Source organism: Peromyscus maniculatus, chromosome 13 (assembly GCF_049852395.1).
Source record: "Peromyscus maniculatus bairdii isolate BWxNUB_F1_BW_parent chromosome 13, HU_Pman_BW_mat_3.1, whole genome shotgun sequence".
In the NCBI taxonomy this organism is placed as follows: Eukaryota; Metazoa; Chordata; class Mammalia; order Rodentia; family Cricetidae; genus Peromyscus; species Peromyscus maniculatus.
This window is the reverse complement of record NC_134864.1, coordinates 9,427,011-9,443,636: the sequence shown is the minus strand read 5'-3', so window position 1 is coordinate 9,443,636 and position 16,626 is coordinate 9,427,011. Positions and strand designations below refer to the sequence as shown.

General features: G+C 55.2%; 2 protein-coding genes across 4 annotated transcripts in view; one reads left to right on the top strand and one right to left on the bottom strand.

Annotated features, from left to right (window-relative positions):
* The window catches only part of Ilkap (ILK associated serine/threonine phosphatase), a 34,743-nt gene extending 30,591 nt beyond the window's left edge, over positions 1-4,152 (top strand). For all 3 annotated transcript variants that reach the window (XM_042259848.2, XM_076549592.1, XM_076549593.1), the window contains 3 exons: positions 1,662-1,781; positions 3,602-3,683; positions 3,914-4,152. In XM_042259848.2, the coding sequence (XP_042115782.1) occupies positions 1,662-1,781; positions 3,602-3,683; positions 3,914-4,054 (343 nt within the window). In that variant the 3' untranslated portion in view covers positions 4,055-4,152. The remainder of the gene's footprint in view (positions 1-1,661; positions 1,782-3,601; positions 3,684-3,913) is intronic.
* Positions 4,153-5,831: 1,679 nt separating this feature from the next.
* Positions 5,832-13,908, bottom strand: Erfe (erythroferrone). Its single transcript, XM_042259847.2, has 8 exons — positions 13,671-13,908; positions 11,750-11,872; positions 10,746-10,848; positions 9,862-10,124; positions 9,683-9,791; positions 9,506-9,596; positions 8,702-8,780; positions 5,832-7,708 (listed from the first exon to the last, which is right to left on the bottom strand). The coding sequence occupies exons 1-8, from the start codon at positions 13,836-13,838 to the stop codon at positions 7,610-7,612; spliced, it is 1,035 nt and encodes a 344-aa protein (XP_042115781.1). The 5' UTR covers positions 13,839-13,908; the 3' UTR covers positions 5,832-7,609.
* Positions 13,909-16,626: the final 2,718 nt, after the last annotated feature.

Here is a 16,626-nt window from a genome sequence, read left to right as displayed (position 1 = left end):
TAGGGATGCGGTTTTATGTTGTGTGACTCTTACTCCCTTACCACATAGTTCAAAACACAAATTGAGTGAAGGGCGTTTGGAGAGGGCAGGTTTTCATCTCTGTTTACTAATACTTTTCTGGCATTTCCTAAAAAAATAAGCAACTTTGTGATCATTACAATGAGGGCATGAAAAGAGGTTATTTTGATTTCACAGGGAAGGATCTAGCCAGACAGGGAGAGGCTTTCTGAAGACACTGACATTGCAGTCCGTCAGCGCCGTGCACCTAGGCCTGGGCTGAGTGCTGGTCTCGTGTCCTCAGGGACCAGAGCTTATGTCGGGCTCATGGTCACTCGCTGCCTTTGGACATCTGCTCTTGGGGATATGGCTCCCTCCTCCAGCCTAGCTGCACACAGCAGTGTGGATAGCTTCAGAAGTCAGCAGTCTCCTCCTTTCTTCAGCAGCCAGCAGAGCCCCAAGTCCCTAAAGAGCAGGAAGGAGTCTTAGCTTGGGGGAACTAGAGTAGGAAGGTCTGAAGGCTGCAGAGGAGGTGCTCTGAGTGTGGGGCTGCTTCCTCCGTGGGTGCTCCCAAGCTGAGCACCCACACTGTTCAGCATTGCTCCTGGGGACTCACTTTGTTCCATTTCTATCTAGTAATATGTGTTCTAGAATGCTCTGCTTTTCCCAGGTGCCAGCAGAAGTCTTTAGGGATTAAAAAAACATATTCATTCAGGATGGCTGAAGTGAGCCACTGTGGGGGACTAGAACCCTGAGGGGTCAAGGCTGGGCTCAATGCTGTCTCCAGGACTAGCACTAGCTACACTAGGAAGAACTTCCTGTCTCACCTGTCTGCCTGCACAGCATCTCATTTGTGACTTAGGAACTTCCGTGCTATTGAACCTACCACGCTGCTTTGTCGTTTGCTAAGTCTTCAAATGATGTCCTGAGGGCCCATGTTGTCAGTGAGAGCCTGGGATAGGTTGATTCTTGGGGGCAGTGGGACTCCACACAGGTTCTCTTGAGTCGTGGTGTCTGTATTAGGTGCCTCTTCCTGTTTGCAGGCCATCCATCTCCTATTTCTTCCCTGCCCCTCAGCAGAAAGTATGGGTGAGGATATGATGAGTGTGATCGTCACACTGCCGATGTGAAGAAAGCACTTCGGCATCCAGGCGGCATAGCCTCGGCAGTCCTTTGAGCCTGGCCTCGTCAGTTTGAATGCAGACCATGCTCTTTCCTGGCCAACTTAACACGGGCTGCGTGCTCAGTCATCAGGGGCCTAGGACCCACCCCATCCTGTCCAGAGAACTGGGCATGGGAAATTGGGGAAGGAGTGTCAGCGTTGTAGTGAGACTCGCTGTTGAGTTTCACCCGCAGTTAGGCTGGATGATGCTGGTTCTTGTCACCGTGTACAGCTGTGTGAGTTCCCAGGCCCTAGGGGAACAGGACTGGAATGACCTAGGTTTATGTCTGCACCTCACCTGAGACAAACGTTACACCAGCCAAGTGCCTCCCAGCCTGGTCTACAGAACAGGTTCTAGTACAGCCAGGACTACACAGAGAAACTGTCTTGAAAAACAAAACAAAAAGAAATGTCAGGCCCAGCTACCATGATCTCTCAGTTTCTGTTTTTGGGGACCTTTGACCTGTCAAGTGAGAGTTTGACCTTGTTCTTCTCATTTTAGAGATGGGCGTGTCTTGGGCGTGCTGGAGGTATCTCGTTCCATTGGAGATGGGCAGTACAAGCGCTGTGGAGTCACATCTGTGCCTGATATCAGACGTTGTCAGCTGACCCCCAATGACAGGTAAAAGCACGTGGTCACCACAAGTGTTGGTGTACACGCACAGGGGCTTGTTTCTCTTTCTGACTTTGTTCCAGTCTGTGTTCCATCTTTGCTGGGGACATTGCCTGGCCCTGGGGTGTGGAGACAGACCATGGTTTCTGGTTTCATGGGGTCCACAGTGGTCAGGGAACAAATGAGGTGGATACTTGGTTTATCACAGGAGTGTAGAAGTTGTCCTAGGAGGCTTTAGCAGTGGGGGAGGGGCATCCCTTCCAGAGGGACCATCCCAACCCATGTCAGCTCATTCAGGTAACAGCGTGAAGCAGCCAGGACTGTGCTAGTAATGGTGACTGGGAAATGATGGATGGAGGAGGAAGTGAGAAAAGTTCTGGGGACAGATTGAGCAGGATCTTGGGTTTTACTGAGGCATTTGGGTTTTAGCTCATAAATGTAATCACAGGAGCAGAGGCTGAGAAAGACTTCCTGTCCAGGCATCGTCTGTTGCAGGTAGATCAAGACCAGGCATGGGCTTGTGAGGGTAGCATAGGGAGCCTAGCAGGGATGGCCAAGGGCCAGGCTCCAGAGCAGGGGGCTCTCCTGACCCTAGCAGGATGGTGAAGGTGAACTCAGGAAAACAGGACTGAGCCGAAGCGGGGTGGGTGGCAGAGAATAGTAGCCACATGGCAGCCTCCTGGCATAGCTCTGACACCTGCCTGCCTGTGCCATGTCATTAGCCATCCTAGAGTCTTGGGAGCCCTTTGTAGGGTTTCTTGATCACTTTCTCTGCCCTGGATGAGGCCAAGCTAGCTAGCTGCCCTGACTGCGGTCTAAGCACACATCTGTGTGATTAATTACTCGAATCTGACTAACAATACTGGAAAGAATAACCTGCTTAGACTTGTCCCCACCATGTCTCAACCTCAGGCTGTGTGCTCAGAAAATGTGGCTGGGCACGTGCCCTGTCAGAAGAGAGAAACTGTGGACAGGATAGGAAGCAAAGGCAGCTAACTACCTTAAAGCCAGGCCAGGCCAGCAGTGGCTGCGTCAGTGAGACATGGATGCTCAGAAGCTTCCTCTGGTCATCTCGGGGAGAGTGAGCTATGTTCAGACCAGAGAATGGGGGGATTCACTTTGGAATCTGGGGCCCTCAGGAGTGAAGCACTACCCAAGGATGCCTCACTTAGCTTGCCCGTAGCTCTCCATTCTTGGGCCTGTGGTGGTAGATCCCAGGGTGTGTTCACTACCCCCTGCTGTTGTCGTGGTTGTCCCTGAGGTGCCAGGTTTCAGCATCTCTGTTGGTGGGTGGGGAAAATGTAGCCCCTCTTGTGGTATGCAGCATCCCACCCACAACTCAAAGGACCTTTAGCCTTCTTGTTTCTATTGCTTTAAAAAAATTTTTTGGCCACTGAGTTTTTGGACAGACACAAAGTTACTTGTTTGGTTTTGGGGTTTTTTGTTTGTTTTTTGAGACAGGGTCTCACTATTTAGACCAAGCTGGCCTCAAAAATCCACCTGCCTTTACCTCCTGAGTGCCGGGTTTAAAGGCATGTGCTAGCTAGCAAGCTCAGTTGGTTTTGGTCTTTTGAGACAAGGTCTTCTGTAGCCTGTCTGGTCTCAGACTTGCTCTGTAGCCAGAGTGACCCCTTCTCTACCTCTAGAGGACCGAGATTACGTATGTGTATGCCACTATCCTTTTATTTTTGTTTTTGGGGTACTGAGTATGGAACCAGGGCCTTCCTTGCATTAAGCAGCTAACTACTCTTCCACTGAACTGTCCCTCAGATCACCTCCTGTTAAAGAGCTTGTGGCTGAAACCCCCTTGTTTCTTCCCAATATTGTAGGTTCATTCTGCTGGCCTGTGATGGGCTCTTCAAGGTCTTTACCCCAGAGGAAGCTGTGAACTTCATCTTGTCCTGCCTTGAGGTGAGACATCTTAGAGGGTGTGCCACTTGTCTCAACTGCTCTTTACTTCCATACCCCTGTGCCAGGAGTAATTCTTGAAGTCTTCTCAACACAACCCTGTTGGGGGCTCACCAGTCACTCTGTCCTGCCAGCCTTTGTTAGGGACAGAGCAGGCACTTCCCTGGCTGTAGTGTCTTGGGATAATGACAAAGGCTGATGTCCTAGTCACTCAGCTTCCGTCCCTTTGGTAGGATGAAAAGATCCAGACCCGAGAAGGGAAGCCTGCTGTCGATGCCCGCTATGAAGCTGCATGCAACAGGCTGGCTAACAAGGCAGTGCAGCGGGGCTCAGCAGACAACGTGACGGTGATGGTGGTGAGGATAGGACACTGAGGCTGCACGCGCGCTCTGACGGGCAGGCTCATTTGTGTGTGCACGGTGTGTGCTCCTGTGGGACTCTATGGCTGTAAATAAAGGTTTCTTTTTTCCTAGTCATTGGAGTTCCTTTAATTCGCTTTGAGTGACTGGTCCTGAGTTAACTGTTTGCTTTAGAATGTGCTCTGGGTCTGTCCTTGTCTGAATCATCCTGGGCATCTTGGGCAGGCCCACAGTGACCTGTTATGTCGTTCACATGCTCTCACCCTCACATGGCTGATTTAGGGCAGTGGGACCCTGCAGTGGGATGATGGAGTGGAAGTCAGGCTTTGTTCAGTTTTCAGTTCCAGCAGGAACCCAGGTGTGGCTGGAATGAGGCCCATAGATGAGATTGCCACATGGAGTGCCAGTCCCATCACGCCTCCTAAACAGCTACATTCAGCTCACTCCTGCTCCTTTAAAGGACTGTTGTCCTGACTTTCACCCTGATGTCACCAGCCACCACAGCGTCAGTTGAGTGCTTGGTTTTTGCTGCCTGAGGTAGACATGTCAGGGAACCTCTGGGCAAGAGCATGATTTGCCCCGCTGAAGAACCTTTTAACCTGCCTGTGTAGGAAGTCAGTGCTGGGGTCACTAGTGAAGAGCTCTTGCAGCTTCTCATGTAAACACCTGGCCTGGGGCTGTTAGGGGTGCACAACCGCCTCTCCAGACCTGTTCTTGTGACAACTACTGCCCTTCTCCCAACCATACCACCCCTTGGCCAGTCTGCTGTGGATGTGGATCTATAAGGACCTCAAGATATCTTATACAAACCATAAAGGACTTCTCAGGTCTGTCATGGAAAAGCCATAAATAGACATTAAATGCAGGGACACTCAGGAGGCCGGCCTGGGTTATGTAGTAAGACCCTGTTTCTAAAACCCACTGAGGGCTGAAGATGTGTCTTAGTTGGTAGAGGGCTTTCCTAGCATACATACATGGAATCCTGGTTTCTTTCCCCAGCACCACATAAACCAGGCGTGGTGGTGCATTCCTGTGACCCAGCACTTGAGAGGTAGAGGCAAGAGGGTCAGATGTGGAAGGCCACCTTCAGCTGTAACAAGTGGGACACATGAGACTGTTTCCCAAACAAAACTCCCTGCCAGGGCCGGGGAGTAGGGTGGAGTGGAGCTGGAGACAGCTCATTGAGTGAAAGTGATCCCCAGTATCCACATAAAAAGCCCAGGGAGTGGTGGCGGCACACACCTTTAGTCCCAGCACTCAGGAGGCAGAAGCAAGCGAGTCTCTGTGAGTTCGAGGCCAGCCTGGGCTACAGAGTGAGTTCCAGGACAGCCAGCAGAGTTGGGAACAGGTAAGTCCTTGGGGCTTGCATCTGGGACCTAATGAGCTACTTTCTGCATAAAACAAGGTGCTTGGCTCCTCAGAAACAAGACTCTAGATTGACCTCTGGCCTCCACATTCACGTGCTCACACATGAATACATGCCTGCACATACTACGTACAAAACGGAATTTTTAAAATACCTGAATGTGGGCCCAGTGGGCTGGCTCTCTGGTGAAGATGCTTCCTGTCAAGCCCGAGGACCTAAGATCAATCTCCACACAGTGGAAGGAGAGACCTGCTGCCGTAAGCTGTCACCTGCCTTCCATGTCTAATCACGGTATGCCCACTGCACCCTCCCAAACAAATGCAGTTGAAGAACATGGGCACTACCTTTCCCCAGGGAATGAGACAACCATCCCCCTGCTTGGAAACTGGGACCTGGACAGCCTGGCATACGGAACAAAATGCCACCTTGTCAGAAAGCAGAGCAGTTTAATTCAGCAAATTCCTGTAGTAACCCAGGAGTCATTCAGTGCCCCAGAGGCTGTGACCCATGTCCCTAAGTGCCACTGTCTGTCTGGGAGACCTGGCACTATGGCCTTCCTAGTTAGTAAGAGCCTCCCCTGCCACCTTCAGGGGGAGCCCCAAGACTAGAGGCATCTCCCCCTCGCTTTCCAGAGCTCACCCCTCATGGTCCTTTGTGAGGTGGACTGGGAAGAGAAGGTCATGAGCCTCGAGTCTGCCCTTCATCGGCTTTGTGTGATCCATCACATAAACACATTCTTCAGGCATATGACACAATGCTTTGAAGTTGCTGTGAGCACAGTTGTTGAGATAGGTGCTTATGTGGCTTTCTCAAGGGTAGAAGATAACTTCGCTAACAGGTCTGTGCCCACTGGATACAAAGTGAAATCCAGAGAAGGGTGTGTCCACCCCATGTCCTTATCAAAGTGCCAGGGAGTTAGGACCCAGGCCAATACAGTGCTTCCTGGTAGGGTGGGTACCATCCCTACTGAGAATCGGGCCAGGCCAGCTCATGGACAGAGCCCTCTGTTTCCCTGTTGCTGTGTTGGCAGCCTGCTTTGGGGAGAAGTTTGATTATAAGAAGGCATTCAGGCTTGCTGTGGTAACCTCTTCCTGAGGTCAGCTGAAAGGTGAGGCAGCTGGCGCCTACCTCCCCCGATTCCAGGCTTGAGCACTCCTGCTAGGCCAAGAGATCCCAAAGCAGCCAGTGGGGATGGATGTGTCAGTTCTTCATCAGCAGGGGACCTTGGAGGTCCCAGTCCTCTCCACTGCCTGTGTGGGGCCAGTCCCACATTTTGTTAAAAATGGGGAGACGGCATTGAGACAAGCTGCATGCTGGCAGTCCTGCTCCTTCTCATGGGAGAGCCCTCAGCCAGCTGCTTCACTGCCCGGCCACCCACACAGCCAGACCACCTTCACAGCAGGAGCAGGTCTCACGCGGGAAGCTTGGGAAGAGGCGGCGTGTGCATAACTGCACTCAAACTTTTGCTTGGTGGGTGAGCCAGAGTGAACTTCAGAGAGGCTGGGAAAGGGTAACCTTTGTAGAGGGTGAAGATGACTTCTCTGTGAACGGGATGCCCCTTTCGTTAGGGTGCCCACCAAAGGGCCTGTGGTTCATCTTGCTTACCCCAGAAGCAGAAACTGCTGCCAGGCCCAGGCTCACTGGCCCCTGAGTCTTTGGGTCCTTGATGCTACACTGCAGGCAGAGGCATGGTGAATGTGGCTATATATGGACCCAGGAACCTTAGGTAGACAGGGTGTGTGGTCCAAGAAGGCCTGGGCTCCCCCTTTAAACACTAAGGAACCACAATCATAGTCCCCATAGCCCTGCCCTGTACAGAATGAGCTGTTCCAGGTAGTGGCCTGGCTAGAGCTCCCTACAAGGTACTGAGGATGCTGAGCCACAGGAAGGAATCTGAGGCTGTATGGAGACACAAGGGTGCCAGCTCTGCGGCTGGGAATACACAAGTGCTACCAAGTATGCTGGATGGTCCCTGAAGAGCCAAGAAGGACTTAAGATACCCACAGATTGCTGTTGGTTCTGGGAGAGGCTGCTTCCTTCCATGACCTCTTCAGGAATGTCTAGGGTGGCTGTGCTAAGAGGTAATGCAGCGGCCCGTGTATGTAGAGGTCCACTGGGCTTCCTCCTGCACAGAGCTGCTGTCCATTGATGCTGTAGACATTAGATCACTCTGCTTGGTGGGCATAAGAGCCCACAGCAGCCAATCACAGGCCCAGGAGGATAGCACTGAAGTGGGAACCGCTGCGTACCATGAGGGAAGAGCCGCTGGCATTGTCCAAGAAGACGGAGGTGTAGTGTCCTGTCTGCAGGGAAGGGCACATGTCAGGTGTCAGGCTGCCCATGCAGCAGAAGCCCTGGGCAGCCTGCAGAGCTCAACATGGATTATTGTCCACACTGTGGCCGACTCTGCCCCACATGAGAGAAGGGACAGACCCAAGTCCAGAGTCAACGTTGACTAGTCTTGTGCTCAAAACCAGTACATCCGGCCCTTATTCTATTGCTCTCCAGTGTTTCATATCTCAGTGTATGGGAGAAAGCTCCTACTCAGGGCTCAGGTGGGGGTTAGGAGGCTAGCAGCTTCCTCTGCCACACAGCTTGTCTCACAGGCCTGCCATGGCTTGCACAGCCATCATGAGCACTGCCCTGACCTTGCTGCCCCAGTGTGGTCCACATATCAGTGGCCCAACTTTCCCTGGACATTGCCATAATAAAGACTGAGAGCCACCTGGGATAGTTGCTCCTGAGGACCCACGTGGTACATGCACCCTTAGAATTCAGTGGAATTCACACTTCCAGCGCTAACAGCTGGCTTGAGCCAAACCACCCACCCTGGAGCTCAGTAGAGAACTACGTGAGCACTCCATCATTCCACCCATCTCTCTTCACTTTCCTTTTTAGTAAATCCACTTTGACATCCACATCGCTACCGCTAGGCAGATCCACAGTGGCAAGACTATCACTGAGTTCTGTGTAGAAAATAACTGTGGTGGGCCTCCTGTAGTCCAGAGGGCTCAGGCATCAACTATCGGCCCACCCTCCTCCCTGCCCCATGGGAGGGCCTAGGTGGCTGGAAGCACCTATCACATTATTAGATTCTTGGAAGGTCTGAAAGTGAGACCATTGTCCCTCAACACAGGTTGGGGAGCAAGAGCTGGAGGGAGAATGGGACCTGAAGCCTGGCTCTTCTCAAGCCAGCACCAACACTTGAGTGTGTCTAAGGGTGCTGTGCCCAGTGGCCCTGACCACCTACCAACACACCCCCACGCCTCGTGCATGGACGGCACAGCCCCACACACCTGCAGATACAGGACACCGTTTACTGAGATGGTGAAGAGCTCGCTGCTGTTCTCCAGCCCCACGACAGTCTCCAGGGAGCTGCACCCAAGACAGAAAGACGGTCAGCCTGTCCCCAGGCCTCACCACCTCCACTCAGAGTGCTCTGAGCAGCAGTCAGTTCAACGATCAGCACCATATGCAGCAAAGTGCTAGGTCCAAAGCCTTCATCTCTAGGAGGGGGGTGTTTGAACTGGGTCCTCAGGAAGGAAAGACAAGAAAGGCTGGAGCCATGCCAAGGGCACAAAGTCCTGGTTCTCCCAGGAGAAACAAGGACCGGCTGAGATGGGAGGCAGCAGGTGATACAGAAAGCCAGCAGATCCAGGAAGTCCAAAGCCGGATTAGATCTGAGACTTTCCCTGTTCATTCACACGTCCTCCAGCTGTGCAGAGCACCTGCCCTGGCTGGCCTCCCTTCCAGGCGCCAGGCAGAGAGGTCCACAGTCCCTGTTTTTATGGACCAAATGAGGCACACGGGGTGGACACCACCAGCAATGAGCAACTTAAGTCATCAAGGGGAAAATTCACAGGTGGGGCGTGGGAGAGTGCCAAGAGAGGGCTTGTGGAATTCTCCCAAGAGCCCCTCCAGATATGACTCCCTCTGTCCTCTGAATGCGAGTCCTGGTGTCAGGAAGGCTCAGAAAGGAGACAGAACAGAGAAGGTCCTGTTTGGGCATGATGGAGTCGGGGGTCCCCCACGCCCTAGTGGAAGTGGGCATGGAGGAGGTGCTCTATACTGTCAGGGGCCAGGCTGCAGCGGCCACTCACGCATTGTGCTGGCAGAGAGACTGGATGCAGATCAGCAGGCGTAGACGGTCCCGAGGTCGTGGTGGTCCTCTCCTCGGCTGCTCTGTGAGTGCTGCCGGGAGCACAAGTCGACGTGGTCACGTGTGTGCTGGCAAGGCCAGGGTGGCGGGCGCCCCACCACCACGCCCCGGGCCTCACCCACGTGCAGAGTGGCGGCGAGAGCATAGAAGCCAGCCACTGGTGCCGTGTACTGGCCGCTAGTCAGGTTCAAGCCTGGGCCCCGGCGGAAGGCTCCCTCGATGTCGGGCTAAGGAGCACACAGACAAGGTCACCGGGAGTCCCGCCCTGCTCCACCCGGCTAGCCGCGCCCCACTTACCAGGTAGTAGACCCCTAGCTCGTGAAGTGCGCGCCGCTCCACCTGCGCATCCCGGCGCAGACGACAGTGGAACGCAGCCTCCACACGTGGCGCCCGCGGGCCCTGGGCCAGGGTCGCAGCCAGCAGCGCCAACACAGCCCCTCGGTCCTGGTCGTTGTCACGCTCCTGGGCGGCCGGGACCCGGGAGGGGCTGCCCGAGGCTGGTGTGGTGAAATCGCTGGTGCAGTGCTTGGTCTCGGTGCTTTCCCGCTGCAGCACTGCGCCTGACACAGAGCAGTCAGTGGACCACTCTGCTCTCCTGCCCCTGGCCCTGGAGCATGGGACTGAGGCTGGCAGCCCCAGGGAGGTCCTGGGGACACTCCTGCCTGGCCCTGCAGCTGCTATTTGCCACAAGCTCCAGCGGGTGCATACCCAGTACCTTTGCCCTCTAGTCTCACCTCTCTGTCACACCCGTATTTGGGGAAAGTTGTGTATGAATTCTCATTGTGGCCACACTGGAGGTAACACAAAGGCTCTTCACTGCGGGAGGCTTTTTTAAAACCAAACAAGCCATGGGATGGAAGCAGGAAATGAAAGGACGCCTAACAGTTCTCCCTGGTCCAGTCAGCTCCAGAAGATAGAGACAGACACTCCCTAGCTCTGGACTGACTGGTCTCCTAACTGGGAGATGGGGGTGAGTGCTGGTCCCCAGTAAAGAACAGTGAAAGGAAGGCAGTCTGTCTTCCTCCATGAGGCCTCTGCCACCTTTCTCCCACCCCAGCCCCGCCCCATGGCAGGTAGGGCTGCCCAATGGAGAGCAACCTTGCAGGTGTTTGCGGGGTGCTGACGTCTGCCCTGTTGGCTTACCCTGGAGCATGTGCCCACAGGGTGGGTGGTAGCCTTACCTTTCAGCAAGAGCTGGAACTCCTTCAGCAGAACTTCAGATGGGATAAAGGGGCCTGGGGGGCCCTGAGGACCTGGTGGCCCTGGGGGTCCTGGCAGGCCAAGCTGGAAGGGAAGGTAGATGATGGGAACATTGGAGGGGAGGGCATGGGCATGGGTGACCCTCTGCCAGGTCCTGCTAGAGAGGGGCAGGCGGGAGAGCGCCCATGCAACGTGGACTCTTCTTGATGGAGGTCCTTTGGGCTCTCGTGTCCATCTGTCATCAGGCAGGGAGTGAGAGCCACAGACCCAGAGAGTGTGAGGATGGAATTAATTGTTCAGGGATGAAGTTCACTGGGGGTGGCGCAGGGCAGGGCAGGCTCTGCACGCAGAACACTGTAACTGCCTCTCCTGCTGTGGATCTCAGAAAAAGGGCCACTCCAGGCCGTTTCTGGGGACTCGCATCTCATTCTGACATGGGACGCACCAGCAAGTCTCCACTGTACTTGGTTCTGGGGCCCCTGAAAGAGTTTATACTGGTTTGGGTCAGGACCTAAGAGAAGGGAGGCAAGCTCCTGCATAGTGAAGCCTGGGCAAGGTCAGGTGGCCAAGGGTGCAGGGCCAACCCACCACCTCTCTGGCCCAATGGGTCAGATCCTGGGCAGCCAAGGCTGACCTCAATAGAGAAGGCCAACACACAGTAAGGCCCAGCCTTGATCCAATGCCACTTTGAGGAGTTCAATGCAGGAGGCATCCATCTGGTCCCAGGCCAGGGCCATACTGAGAGGGCCTTCCTGTATCAACCCATCAGCCTGAAGGTTCTATGACTCCCAAACACATGTTGGGCCAGCTTCTGTCTCTGGGCATGAGGGAAAACCTAGGGAGAGCCTGGCATCCTAAGGGTATAGTGTGAAGGATTGGAACTGGGCTCCTAACTGGACCCTGGCTTCGCATTTGGTTCTTTGCATGGCCTCTGAGGTTGGAGACAAGGGTGCTGGGGGGGCTGGTAAGGGCAGTAGCTGCTCACCTTCAGCCGCCTGGCCTTGGTCCTGCTCCTCCTCTTACTGTTGACGCCCTTATCACTCTGCCTAACAAACAGCATCCAGGCATCCCGGGGATCCACACTGTGCGCATGCGCCGTGGTGGGCTCCTGGAACACAGATGGCCACGGTTGGTTGGTTTGCTCTGTGGCGTTGCTTGGCAGCACCGGGGACCTTGTCACCTGTGTTCTCAGAGGTGGTGTGGTAAACACCCCCCCCCCCCCACACACACACACACTCCCAGCCCATGGAGGATGAGACCTCAGTGTACTTTGGGAGAGCCCAGGCTGCAGGAAGATGGGAGGGGGGACTCTGAAGCAGGTGCCCTAGGACACATCTTCCTGTCCTTCCTTGAGATGTGCCAGGACAGTCTCACCATCCTGGATCGCCACTGGCACCCGCAGGTGCTCAGGAGGTGACTGGATATGTGAATCCTGGCTGACAGCGGGTCCTCTTTCCCTCCCCACAGTCAGAAATGCCAAGGAGACCAGCCTTGGGGGCCTCTGTGGTCACAGGCCATGGTGAGCAGAGGGCCCAGGTGAGATGTCATGACTCAAGGCCACTGCAGGGGACCTTTATCTCTCTCAGCACTTCTAAAACACCGGCCCAAGTAACCCAGCTCTGAGGGGAGCCGAGTTTCCTGGCAGAGGTCTTTGGCCAATGGCACAGTCGTAGGCCTCTCGAGCAGTCTGGTTGCCATGCAGGGCTGCCAGCTGGGAAGGCAATGGCTCAAGGGACCTTAGAAGAAGTCATGGCCACAGACTCCAGTGTCTGATACAAAGACCCGGGATCTCAGAACAACCCAAACCGGTGCCTGTGGGTCACAGGCCAGGCTGTTCTGCTGGCAAGATGGAGGCTCCCATGCTTCTTGCTGTGGATGATCTGAGTGGAAATGTGAGGTGCAGTGCTTCCCACCACAGGTGTACTGACCCTTCCAGGGGGACCAGCGACCTGCACAGGGACTCAGACCACTGTTAGCCATGTTGAGCTGAGGCCCCAGGAGTTGGAGTGGGGGCTGGGCAGCTGCCCTGGCCAGTCTAGTTCCAGCTATCAGGGAGCTAGTGACACCTTGACATTCCAAAGAGGGTCCAAGACCAAAACCCCACTGGGAAGTTCCAGCTCACTTCCCTGCTTCCTGTTGATTATATCTTGATCTCATGAAAGTTTTGATGGCTGATGGCTGGGGCGGATGTGTGTGTGTTGGGGCGGGGGGGGGGGGGGGGGGGGGGGACGCCTGACCAAGTGAGGTAGCTGGGTGAGGCAGGAATGGAATGGTGGAAGGACCTTGGGCTACCTTGCAGAGGGAACCCCGGGTTGTAACCATCTCCAGCTGTCTTAGTGGATGTTTTGTTGGCCTCTGGGGTGCTGAGAACAGGCGAACTCTGGCCTGGGGTCTTTTTGTGCCCCGCCCACACAGACCCTTCCAAGAGCCCTCGCCTCCAGGGCTGAGCCGCTCCAGTGACGGCTGCCAATCCGAGCTCCCCAGGCCTCTGGCCACACCCTCCCCAGCCTGCATCTTCCCAACCCCCACCCCCAGCATTTCAGGTGGAGATCCTGGGAGGGAAGGGCAGAGCCTGGTTACATCATTGCTTTTCCCCTAGCAGTCACCTAACAGAAAGTCGCCTAACAATAAGGAACTGGGTCTGAGAGCCCCGGTTCTTATACTAGTCTTCCAGTTTCGCGAGGAGCAAGTTATCTGCGTTTCACACCTTTCCCAACTTCTACTGGCCTAGTAGAATTCTCCCGCCAAAGCCGCAGTGCAGAGGACGCATCCACACAAACCCTAGGTCTCCCTGAGCCCCTGAACCCGGCGTTTGAGGTGTTGGACACTGAGCAACCAGGAGTGCCACCTTCCTACCGTCTCTGACTCCCTGGGACAGGGAAGTCTGGGGTGCAGCCCCGTCTTACCGGTGGGCTGTCTTCAGGCGGGGCAGGCAGCTCGGTCCCGGGCAGCCGCGGATGTGCATGGTTCCCCACGGGCGCGGCGGGCTCCGGGACACCCAGGCCCATGGCGGCGATCAGGCTGGCGCAGGTGAGCAGCAGGAGCGCTCCGGCGGGGCTGCGGGCAGAGGCCATGCCGGCGGCGGCGGCAGCAAGCGCGGTGGGTCGGCTCCGCGCCTTATAACGCGCTTGAATACCCCGCCTCGCGCGCGCCGCCCTCGCTTGCCGTCGCCCCCTCGCGGCTAGGGCGCGCGCAGCAGGCACAGGGGACCCCGAAAGGAAGCCGACGCCCGACCCAGTTCGGGCACGCCTCCACTTGCAGCTCGGGGCCAACGGCTCATCTCCTAGCCTTGCACCCTGGGCCCTCTAAGATCCCCTTTTCTCCAAGGACACCCAAGAATCCCCCACTCCACCATTCTGCGTGTCCTCTGAGCGCCCCAGGCTCCCTTCCATTTCTCCTGGTGCCCTGTGAGTCGCAGGCCTTGATGACATGGATACCTTGGAGTATGGAGGTCCTTGTGGCTTCTCCCTTTCAAGCCGGGGAACCCGGAGCTCTTGCGAGGTGTTCCTGCTCTTCCCACCCCGGGATGTATCTTCAGTGCTGGAGCCCCTTAGACCCCATCTACAATGCTAACAACTGCAGCGCACTGACCTAGTCTGGCAGGAAGGACAGACCCCTCTGGTGCCCTAAGCCAGGTGTAGGGGCAGATGGAGCCCAGGCTGCCCACAGGACATCCAACCAGGACAGACGTAGCAAACCCTGAAGGCCTGATCTGGGAGAAGGTCATCTATGGGTCGCTCTCCTCCAAATAGGCAGGCGGGTCTGCCTTGGGCTGCTCTCATTGCATTGGCTTGAGATAAACCAGCACACCTGGCTTTCTTGGAGTTTCATTTTATTTTTTGTTTTGTTTTAATCTTAATCTTTTTATGTGTATTTGTGTGTAAGTGCCTTTAAAAGACTTGAATCTGGTGAGGGAACGTGATTTAGGGGGCATGAGTCTCAGATGTCAAGGGACCCTCCTCCCTTTCACACTAAGGGCTCCAGCTGTAGGGCTGACGTCAGGATCTGTTGCCATGTGAAAGAAGTTATTTTTCCAGTGGACTGCCCTAGTGATGTCATGGGTTCTTCCAGAGGGCCCAGATCCAATCGGTTCTGGTGCTGGCATGGCTTCCTGGACCCTAGCTCAAGGTAATGACGCAGCCCAGTCCAGCCCGTGGCCCCAAAACTCTGGGCTTTCAGGAAAGGCTCCCGTATGCTTCCAGGGTCCCATTTGAAAACAAGGCCCCTGGAGGACAGGAGTGCAGAGCAAAGCTCATCGGGCGCTAAGCATGGGGTCCATAACCCACGACGCTGAAGGAACAGCACCCCTTATTCAGAAGTGGGGCCATTGAGGGTGGTGCCTGCATCTGAGTGGAAGTGTTGAATGAGTGGCCTTGGGACAGGGCAGGCAGAGCTAAGAGTGACCTCCCCATGTGCCTTCTTGCCTGGCAGAAATCTAATCCTCATTCTTGGGCCCTCATGTCATGGCCTAGTCCCGGCTCCCTGGCAGTTGGATGAGCCAAGTTTTCCCCGTGTCCCACTTCCTCCAAAGGAAGGCCGTTGGCTGATGAGGTCATGGGGATGAAATCCCCCTTTACCCAAAGACAATGGGAGCCAGCCCGAGGCTGCCTCACTGTGTGGCCTCTAGTGCACATGCAGATAGCTGTGGTGTCACCTGGCCTGCCTGCCACACGGATGGACCCTCAGTGATCAGGTCACGTGACTGTCCCCATCACTTGGGAGTGTCAAGGAGCCTGGAAGCATGTCCAGGCCCAGCTGCCATGTCTTGCGGTCAGTGGCTCTATAGTCTCTGAGTGCTCCTTTGGGCTCGGAGTGCTCCTTTGGGCTTGGAGTGCTCCCAGGATGGCATGGTTTGAATAAGAATGGTCCCTATAGACTCACATATTTGAAGGCTTAGTCACCAGGGAGTGGAACTGTTGGAAAGGATTAGAAGGACTGGGAGATGTGACCTTATTAGAGGAAGTGTGTTACTGGGGGGTGGGCTTTGAGGTTCCAAAAGCCCATGCCCGGCCCAGTCTCTCTCAGCCTGCAGATTGCACTGTATCTATCTCTCAGCTACCGCTCCAGCACCATGGATGTCCCTATGCTCACTTCCATGATGATCATGGACTAAACCTCTGAAACTGTAAGCCAGCCCCGTTGCCTTGGTCACGGTGTCCCTTCACAGCAATAGAACAGTGACTAAGGTACAGGGTCTCCGAGAGTTGCTGAGGGTTCTGAGGCCTCTGAGGACTCCTATGGACTCCATGTGCTCCTGAGCACTTTGTATTCTCACTAGAAGCCCACATTAGCTTCAAACGTGAGTCCTTGTTTCCCTGGGGGCTGCCTTGTGGGCTTCCGCTGCCTTACACGTGGGTCTATCTACAAGAAGATCTTGTGAGCGTCCAGTGTGCCCAGGTTTCTGTGTGTTACACCAGGGGCTGTCTCCTTTCCCACTCACTCTGTGTCTTTAGGGTGGCTTTGGTGGACTGTACTGGTACCCTGTCTCCCCGCCCTAGGCTCTGGTTGGTTTGGCCAGTGGGTGGTACTAGCAGGAGATGTGGGCAGGAGAGTTAGAGACATCCCCCTGCACAGCAGGCACTGTGGCTACTCCAGCTCCTAGCGGTTCTCAGCACCATCTTGGGTGTGCATCTGCCGCCTCCCTGGTCCCCAGAAGCTGGCAGTGGTCAGGATACCCCATTGCTGCCAGCTCCTGACATTTCCAATGCCCTGCCTGGACTCCCTGGAAGCTGGCCCCCAGTTGGAGGAACCCCCCCCCTTATTTACACTTTCAGCTCCCTAGCTGGAAGACCTTTCCTCTTGGAACACTGAGCGTGCCACTGATGCAGACAGGCCAGATGAGGCACAATTCAGCAAAGCTGA